This window comes from Muntiacus reevesi, chromosome 4 (assembly GCF_963930625.1).
Source record: "Muntiacus reevesi chromosome 4, mMunRee1.1, whole genome shotgun sequence".
NCBI lineage: Eukaryota > Metazoa > Chordata > Mammalia > Artiodactyla > Cervidae > Muntiacus > Muntiacus reevesi.
The window spans coordinates 137,678,565-137,696,201 of NC_089252.1; the positions used below are offsets into that span (position 1 = coordinate 137,678,565).

A 17,637-nucleotide genomic window follows, 5' to 3' on the forward strand; every position below is an offset into this window, starting at 1 on the left:
CCTTTCTTAAAAAGTAGCTTGAGGGTAAATTTATGCAAATAAAATGAAGCATTTTATATTTTTGTTTATTGAAGCTAATATATTCATTGTTTTATTATTGCTTCTTTTAACTTGTTCAATAATTAGTTTAAATAATCACTAACAAACTTTGTTGGCATCTCCATCAGCTCACTCCCAGTGAAATCAGAACATAGAAATAGAGGAGGTGAGTAGGGTCCCAAGTCCTGTGTCCTGTCAGTGGAGAAGGATCCCACTGGTCCAGGGTTCATCTCCAGCTCAGGCCTCAGCTTCCACTATTTTGGAGTCTGTATCTTTCACTTTAGCCATCTTCTATTCTTGTCTCTTGATCATTTTCTTCTGCCTTTCCTTCCTCTTGCACAGAAAACTCTTCTCTTCCTTTCAAAATTCTGCTAATCCTCTATGACCCTTTTGTCTCATATTATCTCAAAACACTATCTGGGTAACCTGATGTAGGAACATGTCTTTTTTTTTCTCATCATTAGTGCCCATAATATTCACTACTTATATCATAATATGCCTACATTACTTCAGTAATTTGAAGATCATTTTATTATGTGCTATTATTTTTATTAACTGTTTCATGAACAATCTTAAAATGTCAAGGAAAAATTCTTTGCTTCCTTTTTAAAATCTGGTAAATTTTCTCCTACTGGGTAAATGTTGCTTTTCTCATCTTGGCTGTTTGAAGGTTGTTAAGTACATACTATCTTGATCGTGACATCCCTTTTCTGTTGGAATCCTGACTGGTAGACTGTGTTACCTTATAATAGATTAGAGGGAAGTGAAAAATCAGAATACACACACAGATACAGATAAGAATTCAGCACGTGCATGCTCACTCAGTCACTTGTGTTCGACTCTTAGTGACCCCATGGACAGAATCAGCCTGCCAGGCTTCTTTGTCCATGAATGCTCCAGGCAAGAATACTGGAGTGGGTTGCCATGCCCTCCTCCAGGGGATTTTCCCAACCCAGGGATCAAACCCATGTCTCTTGAGCCTCCTAAAGAAAACAGAACAATGAAATAAACTAAGATCAGTCCATTTTGTTCCATTGTTGAAATAAGTTCTGGAAAGGTATTGGAAAGAGAAAGATTTTTATCAGCGAAATGTGAGATTAAGATATAATGTATCTTTTAGAAAGCTACATGTATCTAAAGCTACATAGGCGTTGCTGCTGGTGGTCAGTCTCTCAGTCATGTTTGACTCTTTTGTGACCCTATGAAATGTAGCTCCCCAGGCTCCTCTGTCCATGGGATTTCTCAGGCAAGAATACTGGAATGGGTTCCCATTTCCTTCTCCAGAGGATCTTCCCGGCCCAGGGATCAAACCCAAGTCTCCTGCATTGGCAGGCAGGTTCTTTACCACTGAGCCACCTGGGAAGCCTATATAGGGGTATATGTGAGAAAATTGGCTCTGATTTTTAGGGGTTAATACCATGCTTTACTCCATCACTCCCTAAAAAGAGAATTTAATAAACACTTTTGTGCTTATTTATTACCACAGAGCACTCTTGACCTTACCTAAGTTTTGTTTTCAAAAATACTTTGAGTCAGATCTTGTTATAACTCAAGAAAATGGCAATTCTTACATGAAGGTTCTTCAGGTTCTTAAAGTCTCCATCTTTGATCTCAGTTATTTTGTTGTTTTGCAGGTCCAGCAGCGCAGTATCAGGAGGAAGGTCTTTTGGCACTGCGTCCAGACCTAGCAGGGGAGGAAAAGCAACATGCAGCCATTAAAAAGGGACATATGACCACAGAGTCACAAAGAATGTGTTTACAGAGATAGTAGTGTTTCTGTGATAGTTCTCCACTATCACATTTGTCTTCTTCTAGGAATTATACCAACTGTTGTTTAAAATGTCTGCTTTACCTTTTCTAACAAAGTCTAAGGATTTATTTAAAAAAAAAAATCATAAACAGAGCACACTATTTACCCATGTAAATTACTCCTTTGCATAAAAGAAAAATTAATCATTTGCCAGGTATGGTTCAAATGTCTCAGTATACAGTGTGTTCACCTCATTGTTCTTATTTTAGAGAGTCATTTCTTTGATAAGTGTTAAATGGGAGTGATTTGTAAATCTATACCTTTCTACATAAGCATGCTTTCAGTAGAGAACTTTAACCAAATCATCAAATATTCTTTTGATAAACTTAGCACTATCGCAGATCTACATATAAAATTAAAATTATGTGAGTATGTAACCATGCTGTTGTGTCAACACTTGAAAATTTATTCAAACTTTTGGGAGAATGGTTCTTTCAGTTTTAATTCACAAAGCTATCAATTTTATGACTATTAATCAGAATAAAATGAATAAAATTTGTGATTGTAACTTCCCTAAAATGTATTATACAAAGAGTTACTGTTAGACTTTAAATTTGGATCTAAATAACTGAGTATTTAGTTTATGAATGCAAATACATTGAAAAACTAAATGTTCTATGGCATTAAAAAGACATTTTCATAGTCATTCCACTAGATGTATAAGGATAAATTGCCTTTATTCGAAAGGCATGGCATTTAAAGTAAATTATCATGATGAATGTTAATGGAGATAATATTAAATTATGAGGTCTTTTGCCTTGCTTTCTTCCATTGGCTTTGTCCCATATTAATATAAGATGATATTTTATTAACTCAAATTCATATACATTTTCATATTAATATTTTAAGATTGTATAACAAATCAGAAGTGCTTTTTAACCTCTTCATTATATCTGAAACTTGAAGTGCTGAAGATTATTCTTTCATTCATTCAATAAAGGCTTATTGAATATTTTTAAAGATCATTAATTTATTAAGCAGGCCCTGCCTGAGGATATATCAGGCACAAGATAGAAATTGCCAAATTCTCATGGAAAAAAGAATTCAATCTACAGTTTTCAATTAAAAGGAAAATTACAACAGGGTATATAATAACTAGGTTGGGAAGATATCTTTTTGATTTTTATCAAACATAAGCCTATGAAGGTAGATTATCAAGGTAACCATATTTCTATTTTCATATTTCCTTGAAATTACAGAAAATGTATCTGAAATCACCAACTTCTACTTTCTTTCCAAAGAATTTTTCACATTATCGCTGATCTGATGATAGTGGAAAAAGGTCTATAGTTTCCAATTCAGTGGTCAGCTAAGGTTATAAATTCGAACATCAAAATGCAGGTGATTCTGCACATGCATAAATATATTCTAAGAACTAACTACGGAAATAGTTCACAGAGGAATAACAGAAATGAAGTGCTTTCAGTGACAAACAGCAAACCACAGAACAGCCACCTTGTAGGAGGATATTTAACTGCGCTATACACTCATGATCATTGCCATTTTCAGAAATGTCAGTTTGCTAATTTCATGCAATTAAGGAGTGTCAGACTTCTGCCAAATCTTTGATAATTAGTGTTCTTTAACGAAGAAAAGACACGTTTCCTTTCATTTGGAAAAAAGTTACTGCCTACATTTTATTATTACTTCATGGGCTTCTTTGTCCAAGTCTTAATTCCTTACTTTTATACATTGTTGAATGTGAATTCTAGTGTTTAGTGTCAGAATTGCCTTAACAGTTGTTCAGTGCCAAAGTGCAGGTTCATTTCAAATGTGGACAAAAAATGATATATCTGACTGGCTGATCATTTTGATTATTTATGTTGTCATTCTAGAATTTTATAATAACAAAAATTGCGTGGGATGAATTATATACATCGTTCCCCTGATGATTTACCATAAAAAAATCAGGTTTGTGGCTTTTGCAGTTTAGTTCTTAGAGTCATCTTAATGATTAAAATCATAACCCTACAAGCTCTGAATTACTAGAAAACTCATATTCACTTGAGGGACTTAACAGATTTGTATTCTATTATTAAAACTTTATATTTGCATAGCTTTACAATTTATAAAAAATGAAAATATGTTACCTCATTAATCTCACAACAATCAAATGAAATAGGTAAGGCAGTATGATAATTTCATTTTTTCAGAAGGTTTTTAGAAAAAGTTTAGTGACATGACCAAGCTCATGTAATGGAGTGACAAAACGCAGATGAAAAGACTATTCTCTTGGTATCCAACAGGATATTATTTTTTTTTTCCTGTCATCCCTATTTGTATCCCTAACAAGAACTGTTCTGACATCAGACTCAATAACATACTGAAAGGGCTAGATAAGGCATCAGAGAGCTAACTAAGCTCACTCAGAAATTACAGGAAGAATATGAAGGGGAAATAATCCTAGCTATGTATTTGTAGAATCTCACAAAGGGAAGGACCATTAAATATCAGTTAGTCTTTGATTCCTAAATGCTGCTCAGGTAGACTCCATGATGATGTTCTTATCAGTCTGTGTCAAAATCAGAAACCTATAGGGAAATTCGGTTATTTGGTTTTTGCAACCTATTTGGAAATTTGGTTTTAATATAAATTATCAGATATACATATATATGTGCACACACACCTTTGTGAGGCTAGCTCCTGCCTCCATTTAAAATATACCTTCTTTTTAAAAAAGCTAATTATTTGGCTGCTCCAGGTCTTAGTTGTGAAACTCGGGATCCTACATATTCTTATTCAATACACACTTGCCCAACCCCATTGAAAGATGGAGTCAAATTCTCCTCCCTTCAAATTTGGCATGGCCTTAAGATTATGATGTCTCTCAGAACTAAGGGGCTGTGGTGAAGGTGACACGGCATGACTTTTGGAACTAGGTCAGAAAAGGCTGTTCTACCCAGTTCTTCTGGGATGTTTGCTCTGGGGACACTATGGGGTCATGTAAGCTGAGTCTGTCTACATAGAGACCGCTGTGCTGGTGAGGCCACCTGAAGACCCTCCAGACGACAGAAGAGCTGAGCTCCCAGGCGAGGGCAGCACCAACTGCCAGTCACTAGAGTGAGCTGCCTCGAGGTGACCCACACTGGGTCAGCCTCACCATGTTACGGCCTCAGCCAACACGCATGCGTGCTAAATCACATCTGACTCTGCGACCCTGTGGACCGCAGCCCGCCAGGCTCCTCTGTCCATGGGGCTCTCCAGGCAAGAATACTGGAGTGGGTTGCTCTGCTCTCCTCCAGGTGATCTTCCCGCCCCAGGGATGGAACCACATCTCTCATATCTCCTACAGGGCAGGTGGATTCTTTACCACTAGCGCCATCTGGGAAACCATGGCCACCTGACTGCAAATGCCTAAAAGACCCCAAGGGAGAGCAGCCCTTCTAAGATCTGCTCAAATTTTCTGTAGCTTAAATTATGAGCAAATAAAATTATTTTTAAGTCACTAAGTTTTGAGGTAATATTTATTCAAAACAGTAACAGGAACAAAGTGGTTTCAATGAGCACTCTTTAATAGAATTCTAAATCTTTTGTTAAAACACAATTGTTTTCAAACCTAGACTGAATTATTTAGTTGCTCTTCCAAATTCAGTAAAGGAAACTTTATCTTCTTTAAAATTGGGTTATTAATTAAAGTAAATAAAACTCTATTTAAGACATTACCAGGAAATCATTTCTGAAATAAAGGCAAATAAGAAGTATATTTTTTTCCTAGTTGTCTCAGTGATGAATGGTATTGTTGTGCTAGTAAATTTCAGCAATCTGGTAAACATTTTGTTGGACAAAGGCCAGGATGTCCTAAAATACCATGCCTTTTTTGTTGTTTTCTGCCCTGTGGCAGGAGTCCAAACTGCGAGATTTATTCTCATTGACTTCCAACATTTTTTTTAATATTTCTGTCTCCAAGGTAATAATCAAGACAGTTGTGGTACACTTAGTTTTGACACATGACCAGTATAATATAATGGAGTCCCAGGTCCATCAAAAAAGTTTCTGCTAAAGGCATGCACATTTCCCTCTTCTCTTAAAAATGGCAATTTGACACTGATGGCAGTTAGATTCAGAAATATGAAAGCTTCCCTTTCATTTAATTCTCTTTCCAAATAACTTAAGGAAAGTTTGAGTTTCCTGATTCTTTGTGTGTGTGTGTGTGTATGTTCAGTTGTGTCCAACTGTGTGGGACCCTGTGGACTGTATCCTGCCAGGCTCTTCTGTCCATGAGATTTTTCAAGGCAAGAATACTGGCACAGGTTGCCATTTCCTTCTCCAGGGGATATTCATGACCCAGGGATCAAACTTGCATTTCCTGCATTGGCAGGCAGACTCTTTACCCCGAGCCACCTGGGAAACCACTCCTGGTTCTATGTGTGTGTCAGTCGTTCAGACATGTTCTACTCTTTGCAACTCCTTGGACTGTAGCCTGCCAGGCTCCTCTGTCCAGGGAATTCTCCAGGCAAGAATATGCAGGGGGTTGCCATTCGCTTCCCCAGGGGATCTTCCTGACCCAAGGATTGAACCCAGGTCTCCCACATTGTGGGCAGATTCTTATGCCCTGAGCCACCTGGGAAGCCTACTCCTGGTTCTATAGTCATCCTCAAAAAGATTAAGAAAGGATACACTACAGTTTCATGACTCCTAATTTCTAGGCAGTCATGTTCTACCCTCTTTCCAGCTCGATGGAGTAAAGAAAATAGAATTAAGCACTCATTCAAGCACTAAGTCATGTTAATTTATTCATATCAAGCATTTACTGATGTTTGAGAACCTACCAAGTATAAGGCACTTTTTGGAGTGGAGGGTCAAAAGATAAATTATCACCATGCTTTTCTTCTGGTAGGGAAAGTAGATATTTACTTTTATATAACAACCTAATTACATTTTGTTTGTTTGTTTTTATTTTTTGGCCATGCTGTGTAGCATGTGAGATCTTAGTTCCCAGACCAAGGTTTGAACTCTTGCCCCCTGCTTGGAAGCACAGTCTTAACCACTGGACCACCAGGGAAGTCCCTGAAAGTATATATTTAAATAGATAATTAAAGATAATGAGTAATTATCATCTATTTAAATGTAATTAATTGATTATTATAGTCATCAAGGCAAATATAGATTACAGTGAAAACACAGAAGTAGACAAGCTGTAGAAATTGCCTGAAAACCATCTTCAGACTAAGTCAAGGGTTAATTGACTCTTACAGTCTATACTCTTACAGTATAGCTGCTACAGGGTTTCTTCCTTTTATTAAGACAGGATTGCAAACTGAGTTAATTCTCCTTTGTGCCTATTTTCAAAGAAATATATCATTTTCTCGCAACTCTTTTGAAGGAGAAAATTAAGATTAGAGGGTCTTCTGCATTTCCTTTTTCATCCAGGAAATTGATATTCTGGCTAACCTATTCCCATCCTGTCCTCTGGAGCCAGGGATGATCTTCCAGAGGAGAATGTATCACAGCTGCAGTCTAACCAGATGCCTTGATCCCACACAGCTGCCTCCTTCTCCTCTCTGGGACTAAGAAGGAAATCAGGGATATGTTAGTTGTCAGTCAGATCAAGGAGACAGATGCTTCCTTTGGCCTTCACTGACTCCTCTCTTCCTCCTCCTTCTCTTTAACCCCTTGAGTCAGAGGCGCTGGTTATCTGGGTCATACCTGAGCATTCCTCTCGCTGCATCTGAGATCTGTCGTACTCCACTCCTACCCCAAACTGCTTTAGGCAAGCAATGGGCATGCTCTGTGCACAGCCTCCTGCTTGTACCACGACTTAGAGATGCCCTTTTGATGCATCTGAAACTCTGAATGAGGGTCATCCCACATCCCTACTGATGTGAACCTAGACGTAAACTATGAAAGCAACTAAGCTTCCAGCATTCTCTCTGACCCTTGACAAAGAGGACTAATTTATTCTTCCAAGATGATGTCATGGAAGAAGTCTAATGGTTCATTTACCTCATACATAAGATTTGCTTCTAAAAAACCAGCTTGCCCTTAGATGCTGTGGCATCTAAGTCTCAAGTGGTGACCACTGACAAAATTTTCCTAACTGAAGCAAAATGATTTTAAAAAGAAGAAAACTATGCAATTTAAAGGGCTGTAGATTCTCCTGAGATTTTAGACAAGTAAAATATTATTTGCATTATGAGGTACATTTTAAAAACATTAGTTATTCATAATGCTTTTGCCTGGAAAAATAAAATGTTCCACCTTCTGGCATCTTCTTTAGAGAAGATGCCTTTATAACTATATAGGTCGTGAATCATTTATGATTATAAAATAGTCAAACCCTTTATTGTTCTCTACTCAACCAAACCAATTTAGTTCAGAGGAATAGTCTTTGGAGAATACTATTTTGATAATTATATTAATTTGATAATTATACAATTTTCTATATTTTGCCTATTTATATTTGTATGTGATATGGCTTTCCTTGGGGGAGAGCGGAGAAAAGGTGCTATTTTGTATCCAGCTTAGCAAGTCATATACTTAGTGTTTCTTAATTTCATATAAAAATAAAGACCATTATGAGAAATAGCCTCATGCTATTAGCTTACTTAAGTAGTAAACTGAACATAACATTTACTATGAAAAATATTTTGTATAAATGTTTTCTATTCTTACCTAATGAAGTAAGAGATATTCCCATTTATCCAGTGAGGAGACAGGCTTTGAAAGTTTCAAAGTTATAGGTCTCAGTCTCCATGTTAGTCACTCAATTGTGTCCATCTCTTTGCAACCCCATGGACTGTAGCCCACCAGGCTCCTCTGTCCATGGGATTCTCCAGGCAAGAATATTGGAGTGGGTTGCCATTTCCTTCTCCAAGGGATCTTCCCGATCCAGGGATCGAACCCAGGTCTCCTATATTGCAGGCAGATTCGTTACTGTCTGAGTCACCATAAATAGTAAAGCAGAACTTGAGTTCAGTGATGCTGAACTGCGTGACCCAAGATCTTTCCAGAATCAAGTGTTTTTAAGGGTATTTCAAATCTTTTGAAAGTTGTTTATAATAAAAATCTTAATAAACTTTGCTTTAATTTGGAAGAATAGTCAAAAAAAATAATACTTCTGCTTATTTCACCAGTTAGGGATGATCTGTCTTTAATAAATGAGATGAAAGTACCAAATAATGATTCTTGGTGACACTTGATCCAAAGATGAATGGCTGGGCCAAAGAGTAAGGAAGGAAGGAACTGTCTTCCCTTAAGGTACTAGGTAGTAAAATAAAGCATCTTTTCAAAAGATCTGACAAGAATGAGCTACATTGTGGGCTTATTATTTTAAGGAAATCCATAGGTTTCTGAATTTGCTAATCCTACATTTATTTTTATATTGATATTTTTATAAATGCTATAATTATGAGTGAATTTTTATGCCTTAAAAGGATAGATAATGAAAATAATATATGTGTCTCATAAAATTATGGTTCAAATCACAAGTTAAATACAAGTTCAACCAAATAATTTGGTCACTATCAATGGGGAATTCATAACTTTCTTAGGCTAAAATATATGTTTACTTTTTCAATCCACCATATCATAAAACATATGATAATACTATTTAGATAAGTTGGAACTAGGAACTAAAATAGTCAATGAGTCTTCTTGAACACTTCAAGCTTCCCATGGGCTGATTATTCATTTTTAATTTCACAGTTTTTACATCTCAGCTTTGAAAAGAACTGTTTAAAGATATGTTGTTTAACTTTGTCAGAAATACTTCTTACTGCAAAATAATCAGATAATTTTAATAAGAAATGTTTGCTTACATTAAACACTGTTTGGATAATAAGATGACAAAGCCCTAGTGTCCTTCAGTACTGAAGCTCCTCCCTGTTCCTTAAAAGCTCTGGTAAAAATAATCCTTAAGAAAACATTAATTGTTTATATGATAAGCATTCACATTTCTTATCCCAAAGTGCACTGCATTTTTTCTTTGCTTACCAACTGAAGAACAACAAGTGATAATAATTCAAGCTTCATGTTCAGCTCACTGCTGCTAAGTCGCTTCAGTCGTGTCTGACTCTGTGCGACCCCATAGACGGCAGCCCACCAGGCTCCCCCGTCCCTGGGATCCTCCAGGCAAGAACCCTGGAGTGGGTTGCCATTTCCTTCTCCAATGCATGAAAGTGAAAAGTGAAAGTGAAGTCGCTCAGTCGTGTCCAGCTCTTAGCGACCCCATTGACTGCAGCCTACCAGGCTCCTCCATCCATGGGATTTTCCAGGCAAGAGTAGCTCAGCTCGCTAGAGAACTTAAAAAATAAACTGCATTGCCTTTATTTTAGGCTTCCCAGGTGGCGCTAGTGGTAAAGAACCACTTAACAATGCAAGATCCCTGGGTCAGGAACATCCCCTGGAGGAGGGCATGGCAACCCATTCCAGTATTCTTGCCTGGAGAATTCCTTGGACAGAGGAGCCTTGCAGGCTACAGTCCATAGGGTTTCAAAGAGTTGAACACTACTGAAGTGACTTAGCAAGCATGCTTTTACTATGAATGAGATTGTCCACTTCTTCTTTGCTTTTTCCTATGCTTCTTTCATGTTTTACTCCATGTAATCGTCACACATGATGATTACACAAAACCTATTGAACCTCTACTATGGGCCAGGTATTTCACACACATAATAGGATCTTTAGGACTGTGATTTCTTTGCAGATGGAAATGTTAAGACTCTGAACAGCTTACCACGATCATACAGGGAGCAGAGGCTATGTTGTTATTGAAAATGTGAATACAGTGTTTTTCTTTAAAGGCAAGTGGATTGCTTTTCCTTTTAAAAAAAATTGTATTTTCTGTTTTTGAAATTCATGAGCAATTTTTAAAATATATATTTAACTACTCATCTGTGAAATTAAAAAACACTAAAAGTAACTTATAGTAGACCATTCATTGCTCACTAGAACTCAGGGCTCCTCTTCAAACATGGTTCCCCAAAATGAATCATTATTTCAATCTTAGCTACTTCTGTAAATAAGATCAGTAAGCCTAAAGGAATAATGTATTCTCTGGGATCTTAGAGAAAAAGATAACTTGGAAAACTGTCTCATTTGAAAACAACACAAAATAAACAAAACAATCTCAAGGACAACCAAGAAACTCTATCACAAAACAGCCACATCAATGACTTGATGTTTCCTAAGGTTACATTTTTTCTGGTTAGTTTTGAACAATAGGCTTGGGAAATTTTCATGATAGACAATTAGTTAACTGTCCCAATGCTTTCATCAGAGTCAAGCTTTATGAGTTATTTATCAAGAAAGCAAAGTAAAACTATATTTATGGGAAAAAAAAAAACCCTTCAGTGAAGTGATTGGAACCATCTTCCTTAAAAATATCAAGTCTATTGTTGATAATATATGTAGTGAGGGGTAATTATGGATCATTTTAAACTTGTTCTCAGAAAAAGTGAGATTCAATTTTCATCACACTTCTTAAGAACCCCAGCCATTTTTGCAACATTTGAAAAATTTTACTACCAGTATATCCATCACATGTTTATTCTCTTCTTTAGATATCTTGTCTAAACCAGTTATGGGGACAATCTCTAGATGCTAAAAAAAAGTTTCTGTAGAATTTGGTAATAATCTAATCCCCTTTGTCTCGAATAAACAATTCAGAAAAGGAAAATCGTCACCAGTAGAATAACAGACCCACAAGAACTGGGACCATATTTGTCTTCCTCATTGCTTTTTCCCCAGGGCCCAGAACAGATCTGACACATTATAAGATCTCAAAATATCTGCTGAATGAATGAGTAATTAAATAATCTAATGGTATTATCCTGTAGCCTTTTAAAAATCTTTCTTTACATTTTTTATTTGGGTTTAAATGACTGTACAGTACATGTTAGCATCAAAGAATCTAGCTCAAAGTGTTTGTATTTCAGCAGCTGTTACTATTTAACATGCTTCATGTGTTCCTGGGTTCCTATATGTGTTTATTCCAGCTCTAGGAGTTAGTGGCACATTTTCCTGCAAAATACCCCTAAAAAGCATATTCTGAATAGCTATTGGATTTCTAAAATAAGTACTCTACAACGCTATGGAGTTTATTCTATAAGGAAATGCTCCATGGCAGAATCATCCTGTGAGGTTTTTTCCTTCTTTTTTTCTTTCCAGTAAGAAAATGAACCAAAAGAAAAGAGGAATGTGAATCAGCTGCCATGTAAGCTAAATTCATTCCCCTTTCGCTCATCTGCTGGGGCTCCAAACTTTCTGGAGATTTATCTTCTGAGTATATGACTCTTGGAATTCCCAGGCCAAATTTTTCTTGAAAGATAATAAATCAAAATGCATTTGCAGTGTTAGGCTAAAGATATAGGCTTCGTGATCATATTGAATATTTATACCATGACTTAGTTATAAAGATTTTCTTTGAAACTTTCTAAAGAATATAAACAGCTAGATTACAAAATTCCAAAGGCAGAGGCAAAACTAAGACCCAGGGATTATGAGAGTATTTTGGTACTTGAAAGATAAATTTTTGTTCTAAAACTTTACTGGGTTTGCTTTTGATAACACTGCATACTTTACAGTTTTGTTCAAACCCTGCTATCTGGGCTAAGCCAAGAGTAGAGAGATCACCCAGGTTTTCTTAATATCTAAGATTTCATGGGAGCAAATCACAGACTTAAAATAATCTATCTCCTTGGAATCATAGAACACAAGATATTATTTGTTCAAAATTTTATTTTACATAAGGGGAGCCATGAAGCTCAGAAAAACATTTTTTTTTTTTGGTAGTGATTTAGTCCAAGATTGCAGAGTGATGCTTCTCTGACTTAAAGAAAATAATTAAGTCCCCTAGCTTCAAAGTTGCTTCTTTCACTCCTACTCTCCTTCCCTTACTCCTCATTAGGTGGCACTGTCCCTCACATTTGGAATTGCAGAAATTGAAAATGCTGCACTCCCAGGGAAGCCATTCCCATGAATAAAGCAGATGAGGTAGACAGAGCGCCTGCATCCCACTCACCCAGATCAGAACACTGGACAACTCGCAGATGACACTGGCAACGGAAGGGGCAGACTGGGCCCATAGGCTCTAATTCAGGAACTTCATGGAAGCGGTCGTCCGGGCCTATCCCAGAAGCCTCATCTTCCAGCATAAAGTCAAATAAGCCTTTCTGTTGAAACGGTCCAGCCCAGGAAACTTGTGCAACCAAGAGGAGGATGATAGTTGCCTTCATGATTTCTCTGGTATATTTTCACAACCAAGGAACCTGGGAAATAAGCGGAAGGTTTAGAAGAGTAGGCTTGCCTAGTGTATGCGTTACGTAAGTGGAGTGCACATAGAAAAAAGCATAAAAAAGTAATATTTTATGTACTGTTAGGAGCAGAACATTAGAAATATATTTGGAAGGTAATAAGGTTCAGTAGAGATGAACTTGCACTATTTACTTATGAAGAAAAATTTAAATAGCGTTTGAATCGCTTCGTTGAATTTGGGGTCTGAATTAAGACCACAGATTATATAGTCAAGCTGCAAAACTGTTGCGATGATAAATCACGTTGGAATTTTCAAGGCCACAAGCCGTGCCACAGTTAAACAAGTTTTGTCTGTACACATGAGCGTTCTCCAATTCCTGCTCAGAAATATCTCTGGAAGCCAATCTGATTTCTCCATCCCACTGCATTTATCCCAGTCCAGACCCTTCTCATCACTCCCTAAACAAGAGCTTTCAGATAGTCTCAGCCTTGAGTATTTCCTCCATTCCAGGCCATCTTCCACTCTGCTGCCCAAGTCATCTTCTAAAAATTCAATTTCATTGTATCGATTTTCTACTGCAAATCCTTTGCTGACTTCTCACAGCTTGCCAGTAAGGTCTCCATCCCCTTGGTTGCATATAAGACCATGCACGATTTGACACCAACTGATAATAAGCCATATTCCTCTCCATTTTCTCTCTACTCCCAGTCCCCACCTCAACCCTGACACTCCAAGCTAATCACCATTTCAGATACCTACCTTGTGAGAAAGTTGCAAAGGCTAAATGAGATAATGGGCTTCCCTTGTGTATTCTCTGGCGCATCCAGGCAGGATGCTGCGTTCTCCTTCTTCTGTGCTCCCAAGGCACGTTGCTTACCTCTTTTAAAGAACTTATCACATTATATTGTAATTTGTTTTGCGTGCTTGGTCTGCTCCCCCACTCGAAGATGTACTCCTTTAGGGCGTGTCTTATTATCCTTTGTTCTGTACCGGGGCCTTGCACAATATTTTGCCCATAAATGACTCAGTTGATCGTCAATTTATTAATAATACAAGTTATTCCATTTGTTCTAAGAAACCAAGTTTGATTTTTAAAAATACGGCTATCTTTGTTTCAATATAAAATTTATAGCATAAGAAAGATACCAAATTGAAAACCTGAACTTGGTACAAGCATGATTCAGTTTTTAACATAGATCTTCTGGATAGTTTCTCAAATGAATCCTTTTTAAGGACTGTATAAACCAGTAAACACATGTGGAAAATCCTATCTGATTTTTATATGACATATGTTATCTAATTTTACCAATATGATTATTTTGTATACAAACTGACAAATAAAAATATGATTTCAACACATCTGTACCATTTTTATCCATTCATTTAACAAGCCCTTCTAGATATATATACATCTCTGTTATTGAGTTGGTTGTTTAGATGGCTGAAGTGAATTAAACAAATCTGAGTAACAAAATCTTAATAAATCTGAATAATGAAAAGTAGTTGATCATGGACAGAACAGTCTGAGTTGTTATATATATTTTCAAACTCCATGAAAACTGCTCAAAATATTCCCAAAACACATTGTAGATATTATCTTTAGTCTCATCGTCTTTAATTATGTTATTTCCAGTCACTATCCAAATGATAGCAATACAGAGAAGATAAGTCTTCATACCTGCTAACCTTAATATATATTCTAAAAATCTTTGCCTAGATCCACTTTGGGGAAACAAATGTTTTAAAATTTCTTACACTTTTATCCTTAGTTTATATTTATTACTGAAGCACAGCAAAGGCAACAGTATGCAATACAGGCTAGTGACTTTAAAATAATACCACGAAGATTATTATTCACACTGCCCCTTTAAATTCAGTATCAGATTCTCTCTGGAAACCCATTCCCACTCAGTTACTGCATTGCCTTTTAAAGGAGACCCTATTGTTTTGGCAGGGTTCCCTTGGACTGGATCTCAGGGAGTGGTTTTCTGTCTGTTTCACATTAAAATGCAATGTTTACGGTTTACCACAAGTTTGCTAGCCTTGCATATTTCATGTCTTACAATTTTTGAAAAAAATGAAGCAAAACTAATTGCAGATTTAATAAATAGCAATGAGAAATTAATGCAGATGTCTGTTTCTGATCTTCAGGAAAAAAAATGCCTGGTTCACTAATCCTAAAAACAGAATATTAAATATTAGCTCAGGGGAATATTATCATTTATATTTGTTTACTCTTGTTAAAATGGTGCCAATTCTCTACACAATATTCTTTTTGGTTGAATCTGAACTCAGACAGACAGCTTTTAGCTTCCATTACTTATCATTTTCTTGTGTGTGTGTGGGTGGGTGGGTGGGTGGGTGTGCATTTTAACCCTGAATGTCCTGGGGAAAAATAATATGGCCAGGTATTTTGCACAAATTCCTCCATGAAATAACTTCTTTTAGATTAGTATCATAATACTTAAAACACAGCATCTTAAAATAATTAATGTAGGCTACTGATAGTGATTGTCTCTTTATCATTTCCTTCCTTTCTTAATAATCAGGAAAACAAACAAACCTATATCAGTAGCCCATTTAGACATCAAAGAGACTGTTATGAGATGATATACTATTAAAATTTCATTTCAACCATTTTAAGTATTCTCAAAATGTATGCCTATTTCCTAAATGCTAATTGCTAAGAATGTCACTACTTCACTAAAGTTCATTGCCATAATTTAATGTGTTTATCAAAAATAATAATTTTAGGTTTCTTAAACGACATCCCATTAAATTATACCATTCAGATCAATTTGTATGATGTCATTTATACCTTTGGTGTGAATTTCAAAGTCAAAATTTAAACCTCAGGAGATAAGTGAAGCTATAAATCCAGAGCAAATTACCACCTCCCCCCCTCCCCCGGCCCCAGCACTGGGTGAATTAAAAACCTCAATAATAATAGAAATAAGTTAAAAGTAAACAGTAAAAGCAGTATCCATCTATCAATAATGGGTACTATAGGAGGCATCTGATTCTTTTTCTGGTCAAAATAGCAATTCGAAGAAAAAGCCACAGGTATTTATATCACTGGGAGCCCACTTAATCAGTGGTCATAATGTTACCCTGTTTTGAAATTAGAAAGAAAAATAACCCACAAATTTCATTTGCAGCAAAAATTCTGGCAGAGTCTCTTCTTTACATTTTAGTAACTATGTAGCTAACTGTGAGATCATCTTAGTTAGGTCCTTAATAATCAGCATAAATATAGTCAGTGTTTGTTTTCACCTCTCTGATGACAGTTTCTATTATTTTCTAAGTTGTAGAAATATACACTAGATGTCTATAACTAATCACCAAAGTTCACTTCTCTGAAGTTTAAAAGTTCTTAAAATATACAAGAATTCAGAAGGAGAATAAATTCTTAAATATACAATCCAACTATGAATAGCATGCCAGTCTAGAATACTTTTCTATAAACATTTCCTAAACATTTAACTAGTAAAAACACAAAATATATCAATAAAGAGAGTCACAGTGTTAGGTTATAGTTTCTCTAAGAAACATCTTTGCAAAGAACAGAGAGAAAGAACTAAAACAATGCATTACAACCATTTTAGGAAATACTTAGTTTCTCTTTTCAAGCAATACTTGTTTAAAACACTGCATAAAGATTGCTAAAAGTTCAGTACACGTTTTTTTCCTCTTTTTCTCTTACCAAATAACTCCTTTTTTCTCAACTTGATCAAAGTTTTATTAGTCTGTAGCAGAGTTCAGGACAATTATTGAAAACCATACCTTTTAATCCGGGGATTTGCCACAGGAGCCCTCAAAGCTGAGATGTAATTACACTAAATATTCAGCCCAAGCAAAAGAGTTTGCAGGTGTGGAAAGGAGGAGGGGGAAGGTGCTGCTCTGTGACCGTCACTAGGTTGAAAACCTCCTGCTTCTACTCCATAGCACAGTTAAAAAATAAGGTTTCCCTCAATGAACACAATCCGGCTGACACCCACATTAGATCATATGGTAATGATATGTCTCTTGTATTGTAGCCAGAAACTTTATCGGCCTTTTTTTCTCCCCATTTAAATGCTTTATTCCTTTTGCATCTGCTTAAAATTCTAAACTGCTTCTGTAATATAGTAGTGGAGCAACTTGACTTGGAATTTGTTTCATTGTGTCGATTCATTTCCCTGAAATTGTAACTAAAGGGTTTATTTCCCCACCCCCAACCCTACTCCTTGATCCACTCTTTCTAGTCTTCTTTATGAGTCACATTTATCATACTTCCGAAATGACAGTTTTTGCTGTTTTTTTTTTTTTTTTTTTTGCTTTCAGGATGTGTAAGTCTGGCAAATGGAATGAAATTATTTTAAGTGTGGGCTATGAAAATAAATGAGTACTCATTCAGATTCTTACTTGCCTTGGGCTATTTGTGCAAATTCAAAAATTCAAGTACTATGCTATGGAGGTTTTCTATATATCTTGAACATATTTCTAAAGTTCCCTGGAAGAAAGCCACGATTTTATATGAAAAGCACACCATTTATTACTTTCCTTACTTATAGTTTAAAACCTTTCTTGTTGTCTACCAGTTGTGTGTGTTTTT

General features: G+C 36.2%; 1 protein-coding gene across 2 annotated transcripts in view; it reads right to left on the bottom strand.

Moving 5' to 3' along the window:
- DCN (decorin) overlaps positions 1–17,141 on the bottom strand; it is a 36,202-nt gene extending 19,061 nt beyond the window's left edge. Inside the window, exons 1-3 of one of the 2 annotated variants that reach the window (XM_065934194.1) lie at positions 16,827–17,141; positions 12,810–13,056; positions 1,611–1,723 (exon numbers count right to left, since the gene is read on the bottom strand). In XM_065934194.1, the coding sequence (XP_065790266.1) occupies positions 1,611–1,723; positions 12,810–13,023 (327 nt within the window). In that variant the 5' untranslated portion in view covers positions 13,024–13,056; positions 16,827–17,141. Of the gene's footprint in view, positions 1–1,610; positions 1,724–12,809; positions 13,057–13,802; positions 13,973–16,826 lie in introns of those variants that run through there. The other variant, XM_065934193.1, reaches the window with a different exon arrangement.
- Between the last annotated feature and the right edge of the window lie 496 nt (positions 17,142–17,637).